Consider the following 19,812-nt stretch of genomic DNA (forward strand, 5'->3'; position numbering starts at 1 on the left):
CATCTGGTGTCATACAAATGAAGTCAAGTTAAACTGTACATTTACAATTCTACCTTAATGCTAATTTAGGACTCACTATCAAAGGATTATTTTGTAATCCATTGTGCACAGTTGTACTATCTCTAGAGCACCACAAGAGGGAGCACAAGCTGTATGACTCGATCCATACACCCTGTTTTGGGTGCAGCCTGGCCGCTTGTATGTGAGAGATCACGTGACGGCTCATTGCCATTGGTGAGCTCTCCCCATTATGGCGGAGAATGGATTGTCTCTTCTTTTCAAATTCATGTTTTGTGTCTTGATGCTGGAATTTTAATCCAGAATAGATTTGGTTTTTACTTAGAGCACACTTCGTTTTACTTCAACCACACTTCGTTTTAAGTCATGGCAGACCGTGGCGTGGATTTCTCGGGTATACCGAAAGAGCTTCGAGACCATTTGGCAGAGTTGGAATTGGAGCTATCGGAAGGTAAGGAGGGCGACGAGGGGATGAGGCCAGCAAGCTAGAGTAGTGAATTCAAATTCACCTCATGTAGTTACGCTAGATAGATAGACACCAGTTGCGGCTATCAAATTAGCGCTATGTATTATGTATCTCTTTGAGTATACAAGGCAAATTGCAACATTTGAGTGTATTATAGCCATACACAATCGTGTTCTGCCAATGTCTGGCCAGCTAGCAACCCTTTTCTGCTAGCATTGCATTGACAGACAGCAGAAAGAGAATGGCTCAACCCCTGTGGCCATGGGCTCTAGTCTGTGACCGTCTCGTACTTGTCTACGTTCAATCTAGGTTCAATCGTTTCATAGCTATTTTATATGTTAAGCCATTGATTCATCTGTAGATAACTATGCAGATAAATACTAATACTATTTCGGTTGTGATTTAATGTCAAAGCCAAACTTGTCAGAGTCATCTGGCTATGACAGCTTGGTTTTAGCCAAAGCCTTTGTCTTTAGCAATCATGGGTCTTCTTGACCATCAGTTCAGGGTTGGCGTCAATAACCAGTAAGTCAGTGGATTTCGTAGTGTAATGTTGGGTTTTCAGTTGGTTAATTCTGCATTGCACAACCTGCGACTCAATCTGTGGGTTTGTGATTGGAAGAATTGGAGATGACTAATGACAACATCATTGAAATGAAACATGAGTACTGATAGTCATCACATATCATAAATGCACCTGTAGCCAGTCTAGGCTATATTATGTTGGTATGACAACCTCATAGCACATGACAGGATGTGACATCATACGGTCCTCTGCATGGCTTGACCAGATAGGGTAACCTTTGGACACCAATGACATTTAGGCTCCGTTGTTTGCTGAGGCACACTCAATATTAACTTGAGCTGTGTGTTTGTTGGGGTGGGGATGTGTGTGTGTGTGTGTGTGTGCACATGTGGCACATGCCCACCCCCTTCCCTCCCATCTCAAACAGCTGCAACACAGGGTATGACAGAATGGTGTTAAACATTTAATTCAACGGAATCGGTACTGTACTAAACGACCAGTTGATTGAAGAAGGGCCTGATTATGGTGGTGTGCTGCAACTTCTAATGGTCACACCCATATTGATGAGGCCACATTGCACGCACCAAACGGGAGGAAGAATGGCTCGCACCGTTTTAGAGTAATGAGTCATTCAGTACAAACTGCCACGCGACATAGGAAACGTTGAACCGAACTGAACGCAGCCCGGGTCTCCTCCTCCCTGACACCAGGGCAACGTTCAGAAGTCAGATGTTGTGGAACGTTACCAATAGAAATGTCATGAATATAGTTGACATGATTCCTTATTCTACATGTGAGAGAAACAAGTTTGTTCTACGTAACATTCTATCTGCACGTTACACAATGTTGTGCCCTGCTCAACGTGCCCCTGGGGTCTGTTCAGGAGGGTGCAACGTTTCAGAATGTTTACATATAAAATATAAGCCAACAGATGTGAATGTCGGCCAGGTAGAGGGTTTGAAGCGTGTCAGCTCTAGCCTATCTGCAACGTTCAATCTGACCGTTACACTTCACTGAAAACATCCCTGGGCTGAATGCATTCAGCTGGAGAAGTTTGCTCGCTCCATCACCTAACCAACTGATTTATGGATTGTGATTGATCATTAGAAAGATAGCCCTTCAGATCGTGTAATAAAGGAGTGATAACATGGTCACAAAGTGGAAAGTAGAGACTAGATGTCATTAACATGTTTCACATGACTCATTCCATCCAGACTCTTTTTAGATGCAGCCCCTTGAATGACCACCCTAGCCCAGATTCAGTAGGCTAGCCTGTGTGACACACACCACCCCTGTGACAGTAGCTAATCTATGCTGGAGTGTGCTTCAAGGGACAAGCGTCTAAAAAAGAGTGACATACACAACCATATTTTGTCCCCTGCCTGCCCAGCTCATAACAAACACCACCACAGAACCGAGTCGGGGCGGAAATGCCTGTTGTTGGGTTGCTTAGATGAAAACAGAGGCAAGCCAAGTGGCCTCTTAAATAACAATCCAGTTCTGTGTGTGTGTGTGTGGGTGTGTGAGCAAAGCCCCCAGTGACCAGTGAGGACACAATGCGCCTCATTCAGCTGGTCACGGCCATGGTGGCATTTAGTAGGCCATTCAACTAAACTCTTTATCTGTGTCCCAATTGACACCCTATTCCCTTTATAGTGCACTACTTTTGACCTGGGTAGTGCACTGTATAGGGAATAGGGTGCCATTTGGGATGCAGATTTTGCGTGCTGCAGTAGAAATGAGCTGCTCTTATACAAAAGGGAGGGGAGGGGTTGGACATAGTTCGGAGGATGATGTACTGTAGTGTACTGTGTGTGTTCAAAGCCCCCCGTGTTGTTGTGTTAGCGTTCAGCCAGGAGTGACTAGACGTGAGTTACCTAGGAAAGGTGAGTAACGGCAGTTTCTCCTCATTGAGAGTTGAGAAATGTCCTTCCGTCCTTAGTTTACAGAAGCATTTGGCTATTTTCTGCTTTCAGAGGTATTTGCTTTCATCAGCAAGGGTTCACTGAGTTTACTTATGAATGATAGATTATTCGGGGTGTTTTTGATATTTGAATTTGTTTTTTTGTCGGTTGCTGCTTTCATATTGTTCAATAGGAAACCGTAAAAAAATAAAAAAAAATCCTCTTGAGTGTTTTCTGGAACATAATGTGGCATGAGTGTGTGGGTGTGTGCATCGGCGTGTATACAATACAGTATGATGAGGTCCTGCCCTACGTACTTACTGACTTTGCCTGCTGCTGTGGCCAGTGTGTGATTGGGAGTCCAGATTATTGCCAGTTGCCTCCTATCTAGGCCAGCCAGCCATTTGTGCCCTATCTGAGTCATTTATCCAGTGGGTCAGGCAGCACAGCAGAGGAACAGCATCTAAAAAGGCCCAGTCTGAGAAATAAGGGCATCCGCAGCAGCACAATGCCGTGCTACGCTATTATCTAGCCGTTAGTGGCAGCCCAGCAGACCTATAGGTTCAAGTAAGTAGGCCTATTCTTTCAAAAGCTTTGAGCTGTGTTCGATTTGAGCTCGCCCTGGCGCAAGGTAACCAACAGAATAGTCCCAAAAGTGCAAAGCAAACCTTGCCCAAAGCTTAAAGTATTTGAAAGAATTTGAATCCTATTTGAACCCCAGTGATAGCTGATGCTATCATCCACCAACTGCACCCATTAGTGACAGCACTGTAGATAGGAGATGATGGAGAACAAGAATAAGGCAGGTCCTTCAAGGTCCAATGCAGCCATTTTTATCTCCATGTCAAATAATTTCTGGGTAACAATTGTTTTCAGTTAGTGGTCAAAAAGAAACAAAAATAGCTTCTTAGCAAAGAGCAATTTCTCAAGCAAGGATTTTGATGGACTCTCTGGGAGTGTTCTGAGTGGGGAGGGGAAAACTGAACTAGCTGTTATTAGCATAGAGGTTTGGATCTCATTCTTATTGGTCTAAAAAGGGAAATTCCACAGTAACAGAATTGTGCTGAGACTCAGAATGTTCCCTTAAAATGTATGCCAAACAAAAACCATTGATCTCAAAGTTGAACAAACCAATGCAGAAGGACTACTTTTAGGAATTTGCTGGTTGTGGTTGTGTCCACTTTTTACAATAACTCTGTGCTCTGAATTGTTATTCAAAGATGTCTGCAGAGACAATGGGGTGTCATCTATGACATGGCACCTTGACCTTGAAAATGTATTTTGGTTATTGAAGTGAAGTGGATTTACATTGTGGGTCCCTGATCTGTACTACACAGAAATGCATAATTATGGAAATGAATGTCATTGTCTTCATGGGGATGTATCCTAAATAGGTACACAAAACATGCAACATCCACCTTGCATATTTGGATATGCTTCAAACGGGCTATTATTAAAATGACCTCTGCTCCCAAACACGACCAAATTAGGTTTGTCCTGACCGGACTACATCTGAACCAATCATAGACGTCTATGTTTCACAAGTTTGGACAGTAGAGTAGAATTCAGTACAGCAGAGTAGAGTATAGTACAATACAGTATATTATAGTGTACTCCACTTTAGTGTGCTCTGTGTACTTTTCTGTACTTTACTATACTCTACTGTGCTGTCCAAACTTGTCAACCCAACTGATGTGTGTGACTACTATGATTTCCCATTGTAGCCAATTGAATTTCCAGTTTTAATCACTTAATAACTCATGAATAAAACTGATTTCAGTAAAAACACCGCCTTAGACCGCTGCGCCACTTGGGAACCCCACTCGGGAGTGTTTAACATTATTTTTTAATGACTACCCTCACGTATACAGTTATCTGTAAGGTCCTTCAGTCGAGCAGTGAATTTCAAACACAGATTCGACCACAAAGACCAGGGAGGTTTTCCAATGCCTCGCAAAGAAGGGCACCTATTGGTAGATGTGTAAAAATAAAAAAGCAGACATTGAATATCCCTTTGAGCATGGTGAAGTTATTCATTACACTTTGGATGGTGTATCAATACTCCCATTCACTACAAACATACTGGCGTCCTTTCTAACTCAGTGCCGGAGAGGAAGGAAACAGCTCAGAGATTTCACCATGAAGCCAATGGTGACATTAAAATAATTTAATGGCTGTGATAGGAGAAAACTGAGGATGGATCAACAACAGAATGAAAAGAAGGAAGCCTGCACAGAATAAAAAATATTCAAAAACATGCATCCTGTTTGCAACAAGGTACTAAAGTAATACTGCAAAAATGTGGCAAAGCAATTACTTTTTTGTCCTGAATACAAAGTGTTATGTTTTGGGCAAATACAACACATTGATGAGTATCACTCTACATATTGTCAAGCATAGTGGTGGCTGCCTCATGTTATGGGTATGCTTGTAATCATTAAGGACTGGGGAGTGTTTCTGAATTTAAAAAAGAAACAGAATGGAGCTAAGCACAGGCAAAATACTAGAGGAAAACCTGGTTGTCTGCTTTCCACCAGACACTGGGAGGTAAATTCAACTTTCAGGAGGACAATAACCTAAAACACAAGGTCAAATTTACACTGGAGTTGCTTACTAAGACGACAGTGAATGTTCCTGATTGGCCGAGTTAGTTGTGACTTAAATTTGCTTGAAAATCTATGAGAAGCCCTGAAAATGGTTGTTTAGCAATGATCAACAACCAATTTTACAGGGCTTGAAGAATTTTTAAAAGAATAATGCGCAAATGTTGCACAATCACAAGTGGAAAGCTCTTAGTCTTGCCGAGAAAGACTCACAGCTGTAATCGCTGCCAAAGGTGATTCTAACATGTATTGACACAGGGGGTTGAATCCTTATATTATTATTTATTTATTGAACCTTTATTTGTCAAGTCAGTTAATAACAAATTCTTATTTAGAATGACGGCCACACCCGGACAAAGCTGGGCCAATTGTGCGCCGCCCTATGGGACTCCCAATCACGGCCGCTTGTGATACAGCCTGGATTCGAACCAGGGTGTCTGTAGTGACGCCTCTAGCACTGATCTAATCAAGATATATATATTTTTTTTATTTGTTACAATTTTTCTTCCACTCTGAGATTAGAGTATTTTGTGTAGACAATTAAATCAATTTCAAATACCACTTTGTTCACAACAACATGTGGAAAAGGTGAAGGGGTGTGAATACTTTCTGAAGGCACTGTATCTTAAAGATATGTGGGATTTGGGGTAAATGGTATTTTTAGGCATAAGGCAATGTTTCTTACAGAAGGCCAAGAAAATTCTTCCAAACAAAATATGTGTTGCTATTATTTGGGAGGGGCCTTGTATTTCTAATACCCTTTTCTGACCTTTTTCTGGTAGGTGTTTTCTAACACCATCTTTTCTATCTGTTTGAACAGAAATCATTTTCACCACTTCACAGTATTATTCCAACCTCATAGTGTGGAAATATATATAAAACACAGGAAAATCCCATTTGACTGCATAGGGCCTTTATTAATGTCCACTTCCTTCTCGTTGTTGCCGCATTCCCACCAGGGGAACATGGTAGGGGTGAAAATGAGGTGCAACTCCATATGATATGTGCCTCTGTTCATGCCAGGGGAACTGAGCAGCAGTTAACGACTTCGGTGAACCCACCACCCCCCCAATATTATTGCGTTTTCGTGTGTTGCACTTGCGTCTGAGTCACATGATATTGACCCAAAGACACAGATGGTTCCTGCCCTCCTGAGATTCTCTCTGCTGTTTACAGAACAACCGGTGCTGTGAGATTAGGATATCAGGACCTGCTTAGACAAAGCAATTGTAGCAGTACAGCAAGGGATAACAATATATATGGGGAAATTAATGACTACAGTGTTGCTGTTATGAGTACACGATGCATGGAATGCAAATGCATGAAAGCGTGCATTTCTCATTTTAAATGTATGTAGTTCTGCCCTTGTGCTATGCTTGCCTATTAATGTAATGTTTTACGTGGACCCCAGGAAGAGTAGCTGCTGTTTTCCTAAGAAATACTAAGTTGTCTGAACTGAACTGTGGACGACGTGGATGGGATTGAGCCTACAGTAAAGTAGCATGCTGTTCTGTGTGCATGCCTGCCAGGGCCTAGAGCGATTCAGTTGAGAGAGATGACAAGCTTGTGACTGACAGACACTTCCTTCCGCTTGTTTTAGAACAGCTGATGAGCCTTTGTGTTGTGTTGCATGTATGGTGGAGAAGGGAGAGTTTGAGTCCGGCCAGGAACGGGAACATGGGCTTTAAAGCTGAGCCATGCAAGTACATCTAGCTTGAATCTCAGCCAATCATCGCTCTCCTCTCTAGGGGCTTTAGAATCCACTGGCCATGATACACTGAGCCTTCTTGTACCAGATGTTTGTTTGGAACAAGCACTTGCTGTCAGTCTACTTTTACAGTAGAGCTTTTTTGACCAAGCACTTGTTGTGAGTACATCGGCAATGCAGTAAAGCTTTCTCTTCCAATTCATACCATATTGAAATGGGCTAGCCTATATCAAATTGACAGCCAGTTGTTGTATTCAGGCTGCATCTGTGACTTCTATTTTGTGCCAAGTCTAATGGAGAATAGAGCGCAGGGTAGCATCTCCTTAACTCATTATTTGTTAGGCTAGGCTATATAACGATTTAGTCCAAACAGCTTGTGGGCTGTGAATAGTTAATGATGTCTCCCATCCCATGGTTCTCCTTTAGGATGGACCAAGGGCTGTGTTCCCTTCACTCCTTCAGGGCTGAATGAATAATTCACATGCTCTCATTAAACACCAGGAGACAAGGCTGTCACCACTCGGCCTCTGTCCCAGGAGGTAGGTGTGTGTAGGTGTGTGTGTGTGTGTGTGTGTGTGTCTGTCAGCCTACTTCACAGTTAAGAGTTGAGGCGTATGTGGCAACGACCTGTGTCGTGTTCAGTTGGCATGAAAGGAGAGAGGGTAGGAGGAGAGAGGGTAGGAGGAGAGAGGGTAGGAAGAGCGAGGGTAGGAAGAGCGAGCGTAGGAAGAGCGAGGGTAGGAAGAGCGAGGGTAGGAAGAGCGAGGGTAGAGGGTTGAGTACTACCTGAATGAATCCCATAAGAAATGTTTTTTTTACGACAGTGCTCGCATCCCAATATCGTTACTAACTTGTATTATAAGTCACCATTTTACCTAATGGCGAACGCGCATGAAGATTAGCTAAATTCAAATATGACGTCGTTGTTTTAGCACCATCCAGTGAGTTAAAAAATATATATAATTACGACGCCGCGCAATTTGGTTCAGTGTTCCGATAAATCAGCTAAATCTACTTGGTTTTGTAATTGTCGGTGTCTTCTAGCTAAAATTGGGTTCATGTTTACTCTGCAAATGACCATACAAAAAAAGAGTAACGAGAGCAATGTACAATACAGGTGAACATAGAAATTTGTGGTGAGTGCATGGGGGCCGTCATCTTTATGCACCTTCGCTATTGTACACTGGCATGTTGTCTTTTGAGTTGAGGGTGAAAATATACAGAATATGAGGCCTGCTCCAGATGCTGACTCAGACAGGAGATATTGTCTCTTGGCTTAAATCATACTGACAAAAGCATGACTTTTGACATGGTCAGGGCTCTAAAGTGTGACCAATTTGGTCGCATATGCAACTAAATAATTTGCTGTGCAACCAGGAGTTTTATTTTGGGAGCACTGCGACTATGAACAAAAATTCTCCCAGATAATAATTGTATTCATAAGTTTTCGCGCTGTACCGTTGTTTCCGAGTGCCCTAAAGAAACAAGTGGTTGCACCATTACTACAGCGAAAACGGCTTGCTTCTAGCCCAACCAGGGCAAAAGTTCTGACCCATATGAACGGCACCATAGCGGAAGGCCGGGACCACATTTTACATTCATAAACCATGTGGTGGGCAGTTCTAAAACTACTCGCATCTCAAAGTCGTCAACCATTTGTTTACATTGTCCAATTATGTTCCCCCATTGGCTGGCTAGCTAGCTAACAACCTGCTAATGTAACCGATGTGAAATGGCTAGCTAGTTAGCGGTGGTGCGCGCTTAATAGCGGTTCAATCGGTGACGTCACTTGCGCTGAGATTTTGAAGTAGTTGTTCCCCTTGCCCTGCAAGGGCCGTGATGGGTAACGATGCTTCGTGGGTGTCAGTTGTCTGTGTGCAGAGGGTCCCTGGTTGAAGCCCAGGTAGTGGCGAGGAGAGGGACGGAAGCTTATACTGTTACACTAACTTGACCAGTAATATGCAAACATTTGGGGGCACATGAAGAAAGTAAAAGGGAGATCAATGATCATCATAAATCTAAAGAGACTGTGTACAATTTGCATTGTATTGCATCTCAATAGGAGTATAGTGCTTTTGCACAATGTCGAAACCTGATATTCCAAAAATGACTTTGTAAGTTCAATGATGGGTATTTTGTATCAACATTTTAGCTTTTATAATAAAGTGGGGCACAACATGTGCTTTGAAAGTAGCTCAAATTAATTCAGGTCCAATATAGGCTGTATCTCAATCAATTTAATGTCTTATTTTCTGGTGCTCCTAAATTTCATGTGGTGCTCCTAACTTTTAAAGGTAGGAGCACCAGTGCTATCAATGAAAAATTATAATTTAGAGCCCCGGACATGATCTATATATATTCTCACTGTTAAACCATGCATGAAGTTAGCATTAGGGGCATTACTCAATGCAATTAAGATCAGCGTCCTCCCCTTCAGGGCAACGCTGTCAGTCACAGCATAGCAGAGCGAGAGAACCTGTTCAGTGCTCCAGTCACCGTAGGGCTGTTTGTTACTGTGAGTGGGATGCACCTCTTTCACATTAAAGCTATGATTCATAGAGCTATGACGGGTGGTTATAGGGGGCCTTGAGAAGTTGGGTGATTCACTCAAGTTCATTTCTCAAGGACAGACACACGTAACATAAATTGGATGTGATGACTGACAAGGACATTTTTTTTTCCTTCTCTGGTGCCCTTATTTTTCAGCACTGGTCATTTGGACAAATCACGACTTCGCAGGTGATCGCATCTTTCGGAAGGGGAGGCAACAGTTGGCCCATCAGAGAGAGCGGGGTGGAGCTACAGTCCTGCTTCAGCTCCTCGTTCTAGTATCTTTTCTAACACGTCTGCCCACAGAACTTAATGGAGCATCTGATGCAACTCCGAAAGATTTTAGTTCTGGGTTTCCAAGATTACTCTCAAGTCACAACAACAAGCCAAGGCACTTGTAGTTCATGTCACCGGACAAACCTGAAATCAAGGATACGTGGTGGTGTTGTGCTGCTGAAGCACCTCTGTTGCACAGGATGGGTTGCACAGAGCTGCTTTACTAAACTGCCTGGGAGTCAGTCAGCCAGCCTTTGTCAGAGGCCCACCAGGTTCTCATAGACATGTGCTAACACCTACCACCACTATAACCACCACATGCCAGTCACTCACTCACACCCAGTCGTTACAAGTTACAACTCTATCATCACACTGAAGCAGCAGAGAAGATGGGCGTTGGTACTAAAATACAACTGTCACTTTCTCTGATTTAGAGCTCCGGGATAGGAGGATCCTCACGCTTGGTCCTTGAGAGCTACAGGGTGTGCAGGGTTTTATTCCAACCCAGTATTTAGCCTTACACAACTAACTTACATTGAACTGATCAAGATTATGATCAGTTGAATCAGGTGTTTTAGTGCTAGGCTAGAGTAAAAGCCTGCACACCTTGTGACTCTCTCAAGGGCCTAGAGACAGGAACACTGCTCTACAGCCTTGGTGTCTTTGCCTGGGTCGTGTTCATTATGACTAACGAAACGTGCAACGGACCCTGAAAACCAGTGCTTCTTATTGGACAACTCCAGTTAGTCCCTCCCTGATCCAGTCTGTTTTGTTCCAATTGGTGCCGAATGAACACAATCCTTTTGTCAGAATGTGCTAACCGATAATGTTCTTGTTCTGGAGTCTGGAATCTTCCCCTCCAGCCCCATGTTATCCATGGCAACCATGTGACTGTTGGTGATGTTGGAGAATGCTGTTCTCACTAAATATAGGACCAAATAAACCTGGCGAGACAAATTCACTTTCATGGCTGAGCAGGGGGAAAACAAGCCACTCTTTGACACCACTTCACAAAAGCTATGCTGAAGTAGGGCCCCCTTAGAGGCTCCATGTAGGACTCGGTAAGGCAGGCATATTTGTGTTTGTCTGTTCTCTTTCTCTTCTCTTCTCCTGTGCCCTGCTTGCACAGCCAAAGCAGAATGGTTTGTTGACACTGTTTCACACAGTCAGTCTAACTAACCGCTTGGCTGCCATATGCGAGTCACACACACACGGCCTACCGACATTGGCCTTTATTTTAATTTTAATTTTACTAGGCAAGTCAGTTAAGAACAAATTCTTATTTTCAATGACGGCCTAGGAACAGTGGGTTAACTGCCTGTTCAGGGGCAGAACGACAGATTTGTACCGTGTCAGCTCGGGGATTTGAACTTGCAACCTTTCGGTTACTAGTCCAACGCTCTAACCACTAGGCCTACCGACATTGGCCTACTGACTGACTTTTTGCTACAGGTACATATTATCTCTCTCATCTCTTATCAACTCATTGTCTGTGGTATTTGACCTACGCTCGTGAGATCAAGTTGGAGTGTTATGATAAAAATAAACAACTTGATTAATGGGTGTCAATTTGATGAAAAATACCAGATTCTGTCAGTCTGCCTGTGTATGATTATGAACTGAGAAGCAACTTCAAACAAGCTGTTTGACTTTGGATAAATCTATATTTAGTCTCTCAGTAACGTTTTAGCATTCTAATCTTGTCCTCATTCTCCCAGTGTCCTCTCTCTTCAATCTCTCTTCTCCCCCCCCCCCCCCCGTCTCTCGGTCTCTCTTTATAACAGTGGGCTAGGCTCTCTGGATGTGGTCGTTAGACTGTGGATTGTTTGGACAGGGTGTGGAGAGCACTGAACATTTTCTAAGCAGTTGGTCACTTTCTAAATATAAAACAAGATCATGGGTTTAGCCAGAGCTGATTTTTGATAGTGGGCAACATAGTTTGATACGGTACTGGACTGTGTGGTGGGTGGTATGTGTAAAGGAATCCCATGGTGCTTGATATCTTTCTAAATCCCTGTGGACGTATGGTCTGTTACTGGGTTTATTCAATTTCATGGATATGTCATGGGATTTAGGGCTGATTTTGATAGGGGGCATAGTTTTTTACAGTATCAGTACTGTCTCTGGTATGTGTAGCATATGTCACTGGGGGAAATCTTTAGGAATCTAGTTGTTGGTGGTCATTTCAACAATTGTTTATATCTTTCTAGTGCAGGCTATGTCGCTGCCTTGGGGATACTTTTCAGGAATCCAGTGGTTGATTTCAACAAAGTTTTGTCTGTCTAAATCCCTATGGACAGATTTTCCGTTACTTTGTTTGTGAGAATTCACAGTCCTCAGGAAACCCTCCCACCCTCCCACTGATCCTTATAATTTGTGTTTGTCTCAAAGCTGTGTGTGTGTGTGTGTGTGGACCCCTTAATTCAACTCTCTAGAGGAAAGCCAGAACAAAGGGTATGAAAACACTGAATGGGTGTGGTTTAAAAGGTAAAGAAAAGTTCAGTTGGCTGTAATAAGCTCTACATCAAGGTCTGGTAGACATTTATTAGTTTGAGGCTATCATTTCATAGGCTTATACCAACTGTAGCCTATAGCAACGGTGTAACAACAACTGAATAACATTGAACTATACCTTAGAGCAGTGGTTCTGGACCCCTTCAAACATTCAACCTCCAGCTGCATACCCCCTCTAGCACCAGGGTCAGCACACTCTCAAATGTTTTTTTTTGCCATCATTGTAAGCTTGCCACACACACACTATACAATACATTTATTAAACATAAGAATGAGTGAGTTTTTGTTACAACCCGGCTCGTGGGAAGTGACAGAGCGCTTATAGGACCAGGGCACAAATAATAATATAATAATAAATAATTTTGCTCTTTATTTAGCCATCGTACATATAAAACTTTATTTGTTCATCGAAAATTGTGAATAACTCACCACAGGTTAATGAGAAGGGTGTGCTTGAAAGGATGCTCATAACTCTGCAATTTTGGGTTGTATTGGAGAGAGGCTCAATCTTAAATCATTTTCCAAACACATTCTGTGCCTGTATTTAGTTTTCATGCTAGTGAGGGCCGAGAATCCACTCTCACATAGGTACATGGTTAAAAAGGGCATCAGTGCCTTAATAGCCAGATATGGCAAGGCAAGAAACTCTGAGCGCAGCCCTATCCAGAAATCTGTCAGTGGCTTCTGATTAAATTCAATATTTCACAGAACCGCTTGCTGCAATATCATTGAGGCTCTCTTGTTGAGATATCGGTAAGTGGACTGGAGGCAGGACATGAAAGGGATAACGAATCCAGTTGTTTGTGTCGTCCGTTTCGGGAAAGTACCTGCGTAATGGCACACCCAGCTCACTCATAGTAAGCTTGAGTTAATTTGCACACAAAAATCATACAATGATGGAAAGACCTGTGTGTTGTCCTTGTTAATGCAAACCGAAAAGAGCTTCAACTTCTTAATCATAGCCTCAATTTTGTCCTGCACATTGAATCTAGTTGCGGAGAGTCCCTGTAATCCTAGATTCAGATCATTCAGGTGAGAAAAAAACATCACCCACATAGGCCAGTCGTGTGAGAAACTTGTCGTCATGCAAGCGGTCAGACAAGTGAAAATCATGGCCAGTAAAGACAACTTTAAGCTCGTACCGTACTTTGCTCCTTGATAACCAGTGCACTGGTATGTTGTAAAAAACGTTACATGGTCGCTGCCCAGATCATTGCATAATGCCGAAAATACACGAGAGTACAGGGGCCTTGCTTTAACAAAGTGAACCATTTTCACTGTAGTGTCCAAAACATCTTTCAAGCTGTCAGGCATTCCCTTGGCGGCAAGAGCTTTTCGGTGGATGCTGCAGTGTATTCGTGGCGTCGGGAGCAAATGCTTGCACGTGCATTACCACTCCACTATGTCTCCCTGTCGTGGCTTTTGCGCCATCAGTACAGATACCAGCACATCTTGACTACCAAAGTCCATTTGATGTCACAAAGCTGTCCAGTACTTGAAAAATATCCATTTTATACATGTCTTACTACTCAAGTCATCTTAATTCTCGCTCCAAAAACTCCTGTGGCTTATTTTTCAAATTGGCGTGTTTCGTTTCTAAATGTCTGAGCAAGACTGAAGGTTTTCCGCGAGAGAGTAACGGTTAATGTGATCGGATGTTCATTATTTGACTCGGCTACCTGTATTTGACATTGTTGTTATTTCTCTGAACACTAGATTGTTTCATTTTAATTTTGGCAGTGAAATGAGGCTACTCAGGCGAGTCAAAAATGTATAGCCCTATTGGAAAATCTAAATGTACTGTTTGAAAATGTGGGGGGAATAAAATTGAATTCAAAATTATTATTTTTATGTGAATCACATTATTATTGGGCGTACCCCTGACGGCATTGGGCGTACCCCAGTTTGGGAATACCTGCCGTAGAGGAAGTGTTATTATAACCATTACAATCCATTAGTGAAAATTAGTCCAGTCTTAGTCACTTCCTGAATATGAGCTAAAACATGTCATGTTATGGTCAGCTAAAGATGTCTTATTGCTGTAGTAGTGGGTTATGTTATGCAGTAGCCTGTGTCAGTGAATGGTGTCATTGACGACTGAGGGGGTAATGAGGTAATCCGTCTGTCACTGTGATGACTAATGGGAGGTAAGGAAGCAGGACTAGCAGTATCTGTTACACAAACTCATCTCTGTGTGTGTTCATCTGTATCTTCTCCCACACAGACTCCAATGACACACTGATGACTGTGGTGGTCTGGATGGTATCAAAGACTGAGGTCCTCTGTTCACCTCTAGCTACTCCTGCCTTGTCCCTCCTCAAAGAGACCTGGCATGCTCCTCCTCTGTCTTGACCCACTGCAACGAGCTCTAAAGAATGCAGTTAGTTTAAACCCTGCCTGAATCCAGACCCGAATAATCCTTTCTTTAAATCAAGACTTCCTCTACCAGTTCAAAACAGTACTACTCTATTGGTGTGGGAACTAGCTAATACGATTACAAGATGTAGCCTACCTAGCCCAATATGTAGCCTGCCTCCCGAGTGGCGCAGAGGTTTAAGGCACTGCATCTCAGTGCTAGAGGCGTCACTACAGACCCTGGTTCGATTCCAGGCTGTATCACAAATAAAAAATAACAATAAAATAAAAAATACAAGCAGTGAACTAACCTTGGTTTGAGAATGTGATTATCAATAATACATTTCGGCCTATTCTATCTTGCACCTCTTCTTGCCTTTTACATTAAGTTTATATTTTAGTATCGGCCAACAACATACTATGTAGTGTTTCAGACAGCACTCTTCCTTGGCCAGCTCGACTGTGAGTGTGTTGACCTTAGTGAGTCAGTGTGACATAGTAGAGTTCAGTAGGGGAGAGTAGGCTAAAGCGTCAAACATACATTTACCGCTGTGAACTATCATCATACTTCCACGTCTGGATAAGAGCCAATTAAACAAGGCTTGTAAATATGTCATCGTGGCCAGCGGCTCTGAACCAAGATTTCATCTTTACTGAGTCCACTCTAGATTAGGCTGCAGTTTATGAACAGCAGACCCCAAGGGGGAGTTACTACCCCCAGCTATGGTGGGGGCGTGGGAGAGAGGAGACGGCGGCTCTGTTCTGTGCCAGACTCCAGGCTACATTTAGCCAAGCTATAGGCAGGGAGAAATCCCTCCTCTTCTCCAATCTCCACTACCCACTCCATCCTCCACCCCTGCAGTGCAGCGCAGCAGCCTCCCAGGCTCCCACTTCAGCAAATTCCACTCATCCTCCAGCTCAAGACCAATCCTCCATTCCCCCCTGCACCTTTCTTCCCAACATCCATAACTCCATTTGAATAGGAGTTTCCCATCTTACTTTACCCTCCCGTCCCACTTTCCCACACTGTCTGATCCAGGCCAACACTTTTTCTCCACACAAAAACTGTCTCATCGTTCTTGCTCAGATTCTCACGACTAGCCTATAAGCCTTCTTATAGATAATCCACAGTTTGTTACTTCATTCCTCAAAATGAAAGAGTTCAACATTTGTAGCGCTTGTAAATTGCTGAGTCAGTCAGTGAAGGTTTAGAAGGTACCTAAACACACCTACTTTGTTGCTGCTACACAGTTGTCTGACTGTTAGCATACTGGCTAGGTTAATAATGGTGATTACTGTTGGGACCTTAGCCTACATTGATGCTAGCTCTCTAGTCTACAGTATTCTTGCACATCCAGACATTCCACCGTATTCCTAGAACGGCCAGAGTCGAGGCTAGCTTCATGGTCATGTGAGAGACTTCCCTGTGGTGTGGAGTCCGACCTAGTGTGACTTCGCTAACCTCTCCCAGGCAGGTACTGTCTTCCTCCTTCCCACCCACTCATCAGTAGCCTACATGATGGCTCATGGCCCTGCTGTCAGGACTATTGAACCTGCTTACTAAGGGGACATTTCATATGATTTCAGTCAGTTTCTGACTGCACCCCTTTTGATTTGAACAAAACCTTGTCCATGGTAGGAGTGTTCGGGAAGTAACTTTTTGGACCTGAATGCCAAAACAATCAGGAGCTAGAGGTGCATAAATTGACCAATTTTGCATACCCCACCATACCATGGGACATCCATGTTTCAATCACAAAAACAAGTTTAGCTAATATACAGGTAAACTAAACTCGAGCTCTAACACCCTCCTCTCTCACTTTAGAAAGACAAAGGGCCGTTATGTAGGGAGTGCTGCCTGACTGCATGGCAGACTAGTGTTTCAACATAGCTCTGTGTGACACCACCAGGGAAAGTGAAGTATCATGTTTCACTGCAGTAATGTTGTAGTATTAATGTAAAGTGATACAGGCCAGGGCTGACGGCTACTTAAATTAGAACAACTCATTTCACCACTCACGATAACCTCAAATAGGAAAAATATTCAATCCACCACAACCATCCAAGGCTCCGTCTTGATCTGTAAACATATTGAAACTAATCTATAACAAACCAGTTAAAGGTGAGGTGATACAAGTTAATCTACAGGCATGGACAGACTGGCCAAGGGCGGAGAGACATGATTATGATAAAGTGACAGTCAGCCCTAGTTATCCCCCTTGTCAGATTTTGCATAAAATAATCTGATTATAGAGGGAGTTGTGGATTACGGCAGGCATGAGATGGGAGTGTGTTTGGAATGGAGATAATAGATGATAGAGCGGTCTCAGCGGGAATGTCCCACTCCTGTACTGTACGCACTACTCAGCTAATGGAAGAGAGATGGTATTAGTTATAATGATGAACTGAGTCAATGCAGATTTTTATTGCCTTCTGATCTATTAACAGGACCTCAGGTTAAATTCTGAGTTTGTTTTTCAGCCCAACAGCAGCCCCTCAACTTGGTTTGGTGGTAAGAGCGATCTGGCTAGAAAAATGTAACCATTCTCAAATTCATAGACCGTTATTGATGCAAGGACCTTTATGGATGCCAGAGTTGTATAGTCTCTCCTCTCTTACAAGTCTTTCTGGTTAAGACAGTGGGAGTGTCTCATGTTGTAGTGTTCCTAGTTCAGGCCGAGGGGAACTGATAGTGTGCCTGTGGAAAGAGGAAGTGGGAGATAAAGATGTTGCTTCCTCCCAGAGCTGCATGGGACCAGCCACCAGTCCGATCCGTCCATTCAACCGTAATTAGACCTGTCGATCTGCATACGTTCTGCATACGTTCAGCTGACTGATCACAGAGGGGTCATTTACCGACATGTTGAGAGACATTTATAGAGAGCAAGAGGTTGTGTGTACGTTATATGAGCATGTGTTTTCGCTGTGTTCTTCACGCTCCGCTGTGGTACACGTGGGTGGGGGGTGGGGGGGGGGGGGGTAGACACAGGAAGACACAGATCAGTTTAGAATTGATTGACATCCGTTGCCACTTTCAGCCACAACCTCAAGAATAACAATGAGAATGATGTTGAGTTTATCACTTTACATTTTGGATGTCAGTGTGCTGCTAACATTAAAGCTTCCTCCGCTGCCCCTGTCATCATACCCGACTCGAACCAGTGATCCTCTGCTCACAAACACACGTAACCGTGCACACGTAACCGCCCTCTTTGACAACATACCAGCCGTTTGAGTTTAAAAAATATCTAATTCGATAGCTCCACCGGCGACATTCCAAGCTGCTGTGGAGTGAGTTTACGGTACATCTTAAATCCGTTACACAAGCTCTAAAATGGATAAAGATGCATTGTTACTAAAGATGTTGTTTACTCACACCATTTCACAATGAATTCAACTGTTTCAGGAAGGGCTTAGTGTCCCTGAGCCAGGATTCCCAAAGCCCCCTAGTCTCAAATGCTTAGTTTAGCGTATTTACAGTGACTGTAGTCTAATCTGATTTTGTGTGTGTGTGTGTGTTAGTTGGGGGTGTGTGGGCATTTAATCAGCGCATTACCACACCAACCCAGTCCTCCTGTCTGCTAGCATCAACCATTAGCTCATCCCAGGCTCATCCAAGTCTCTTAGAATAGAAACTACTACAGTTCTCTCTCTCCTTAGTTATCACTGACCATGACCATATTCCTAATCTACCAATACTGCTGTGGAAGCTATAAATGGTAGCCTATTTTATATTTAGGCCTAAAGTACATATTAAATACCATTTTAGTTACAGCATTTACTCTGGTTGAGTTATACATGAAGAAGTGTCGGTTAGTAGTTGAATGAAATACGGTAGCTAGACTGCTACCCTAGCATGGCGGCAGGGTAGCCTAGTGGTTAGAGCGTTTGACTAGTAACCGGAAGGTTGCAAGTTCAAACCCCCGAGCTGACAAGGTACAAATCTGTCGTTCTGCCCCTGAACAGGCAGTTAATCCACTGTTCCCAGGCCGTCATTGAAAATAAGAATTTGTTCTTAACTGACTTGCCTGGTTAAATAAAGGTAAAAAAAAAAAAAAAAAATGGCAAGATCTCTCTGGGGTCAGTTACTAGTCTGTATATTAGAACATACAGAATTTACAGTGCTGACCTCAACCCCACCAAGGTCCAAGTTTAACATGAAGAAACATAATCACCAGTGAACTAAGGGGTTGAGCTGAAAGGATGAGCTGTCCAAGGGTGTTGAGTGGCTGAATGACTATATAATGGAACATCAGACTAATTCCTTGATAAAATGGCACAATATCCATCCTGGCCTCCCTATGGGTTAAATCGAAAAAGGGGTCAGTAATGACAGAATGGCTTTAACATTAAAGCCAAACAACTAGTTAAGGTAAACTGTGTGTTTTTGTATTTCTATAAACTGGTCTGGAAACAGTGACAAGCGAGGGAGAGGAGGCGGGTCAATGACCTCAAGCTGACCCTTGTGCTTCAGCTGTCTGTCAGAGATCAGACCTTAAGGCGTCAGCATGCTTCAGTTCGGCTGACGCCTAGCCGAACTCAGCTAACCGCATAAGTGTCCTCGCATACTCCCTTAAAAGACCTTATTTTAAGTAAAAGGAGAAGATGGTAATGTTATGAGGGCAGTGTATGATAAGTGTGTAACTTAATCATGTTTAGGGAGTCAGATCTCTCAGCCCTGCTGACGGGAGCTGTGCGACGGTGCCATGACGTGCACCGCACACACGCTTCCTCTCTGTACTCTGGGTCCTTTCCCCTCCCCACCAAGAACAGAGAGTCCAGGAAGCTCCCAAAACCTCTCATATCCGACTGATAAACACACACACACACACACACACACACACACTGACTGAGACACACTCACTGAGACAGAAACAGATATGAAGTGTAAA

General features: G+C 43.2%; 1 protein-coding gene across 3 annotated transcripts in view; it reads left to right on the forward strand.

The window, feature by feature from the left end:
* Window positions 1–209: 209 nt before the first annotated feature.
* LOC109869674 (disco-interacting protein 2 homolog B-A) overlaps window positions 210–19,812 on the forward strand; it is a 73,178-nt gene continuing 53,575 nt past the window's right edge. For 2 of the 3 annotated variants that reach the window (XM_020459943.2, XM_020459945.2), the window contains exon 1: window positions 210–469. In XM_020459943.2, coding sequence (XP_020315532.2) covers window positions 385–469 — 85 coding nt within the window. In that variant the 5' untranslated portion in view covers window positions 210–384. Of the gene's footprint in view, window positions 470–7,651; window positions 7,765–19,812 lie in introns of all 3 variants that reach the window. The other variant, XM_031803507.1, reaches the window with a different exon arrangement.

The sequence above is a fragment of the Oncorhynchus kisutch genome, linkage group LG24 (assembly GCF_002021735.2).
Source record: "Oncorhynchus kisutch isolate 150728-3 linkage group LG24, Okis_V2, whole genome shotgun sequence".
NCBI classification, from domain to species: Eukaryota; Metazoa; Chordata; class Actinopteri; order Salmoniformes; family Salmonidae; genus Oncorhynchus; species Oncorhynchus kisutch.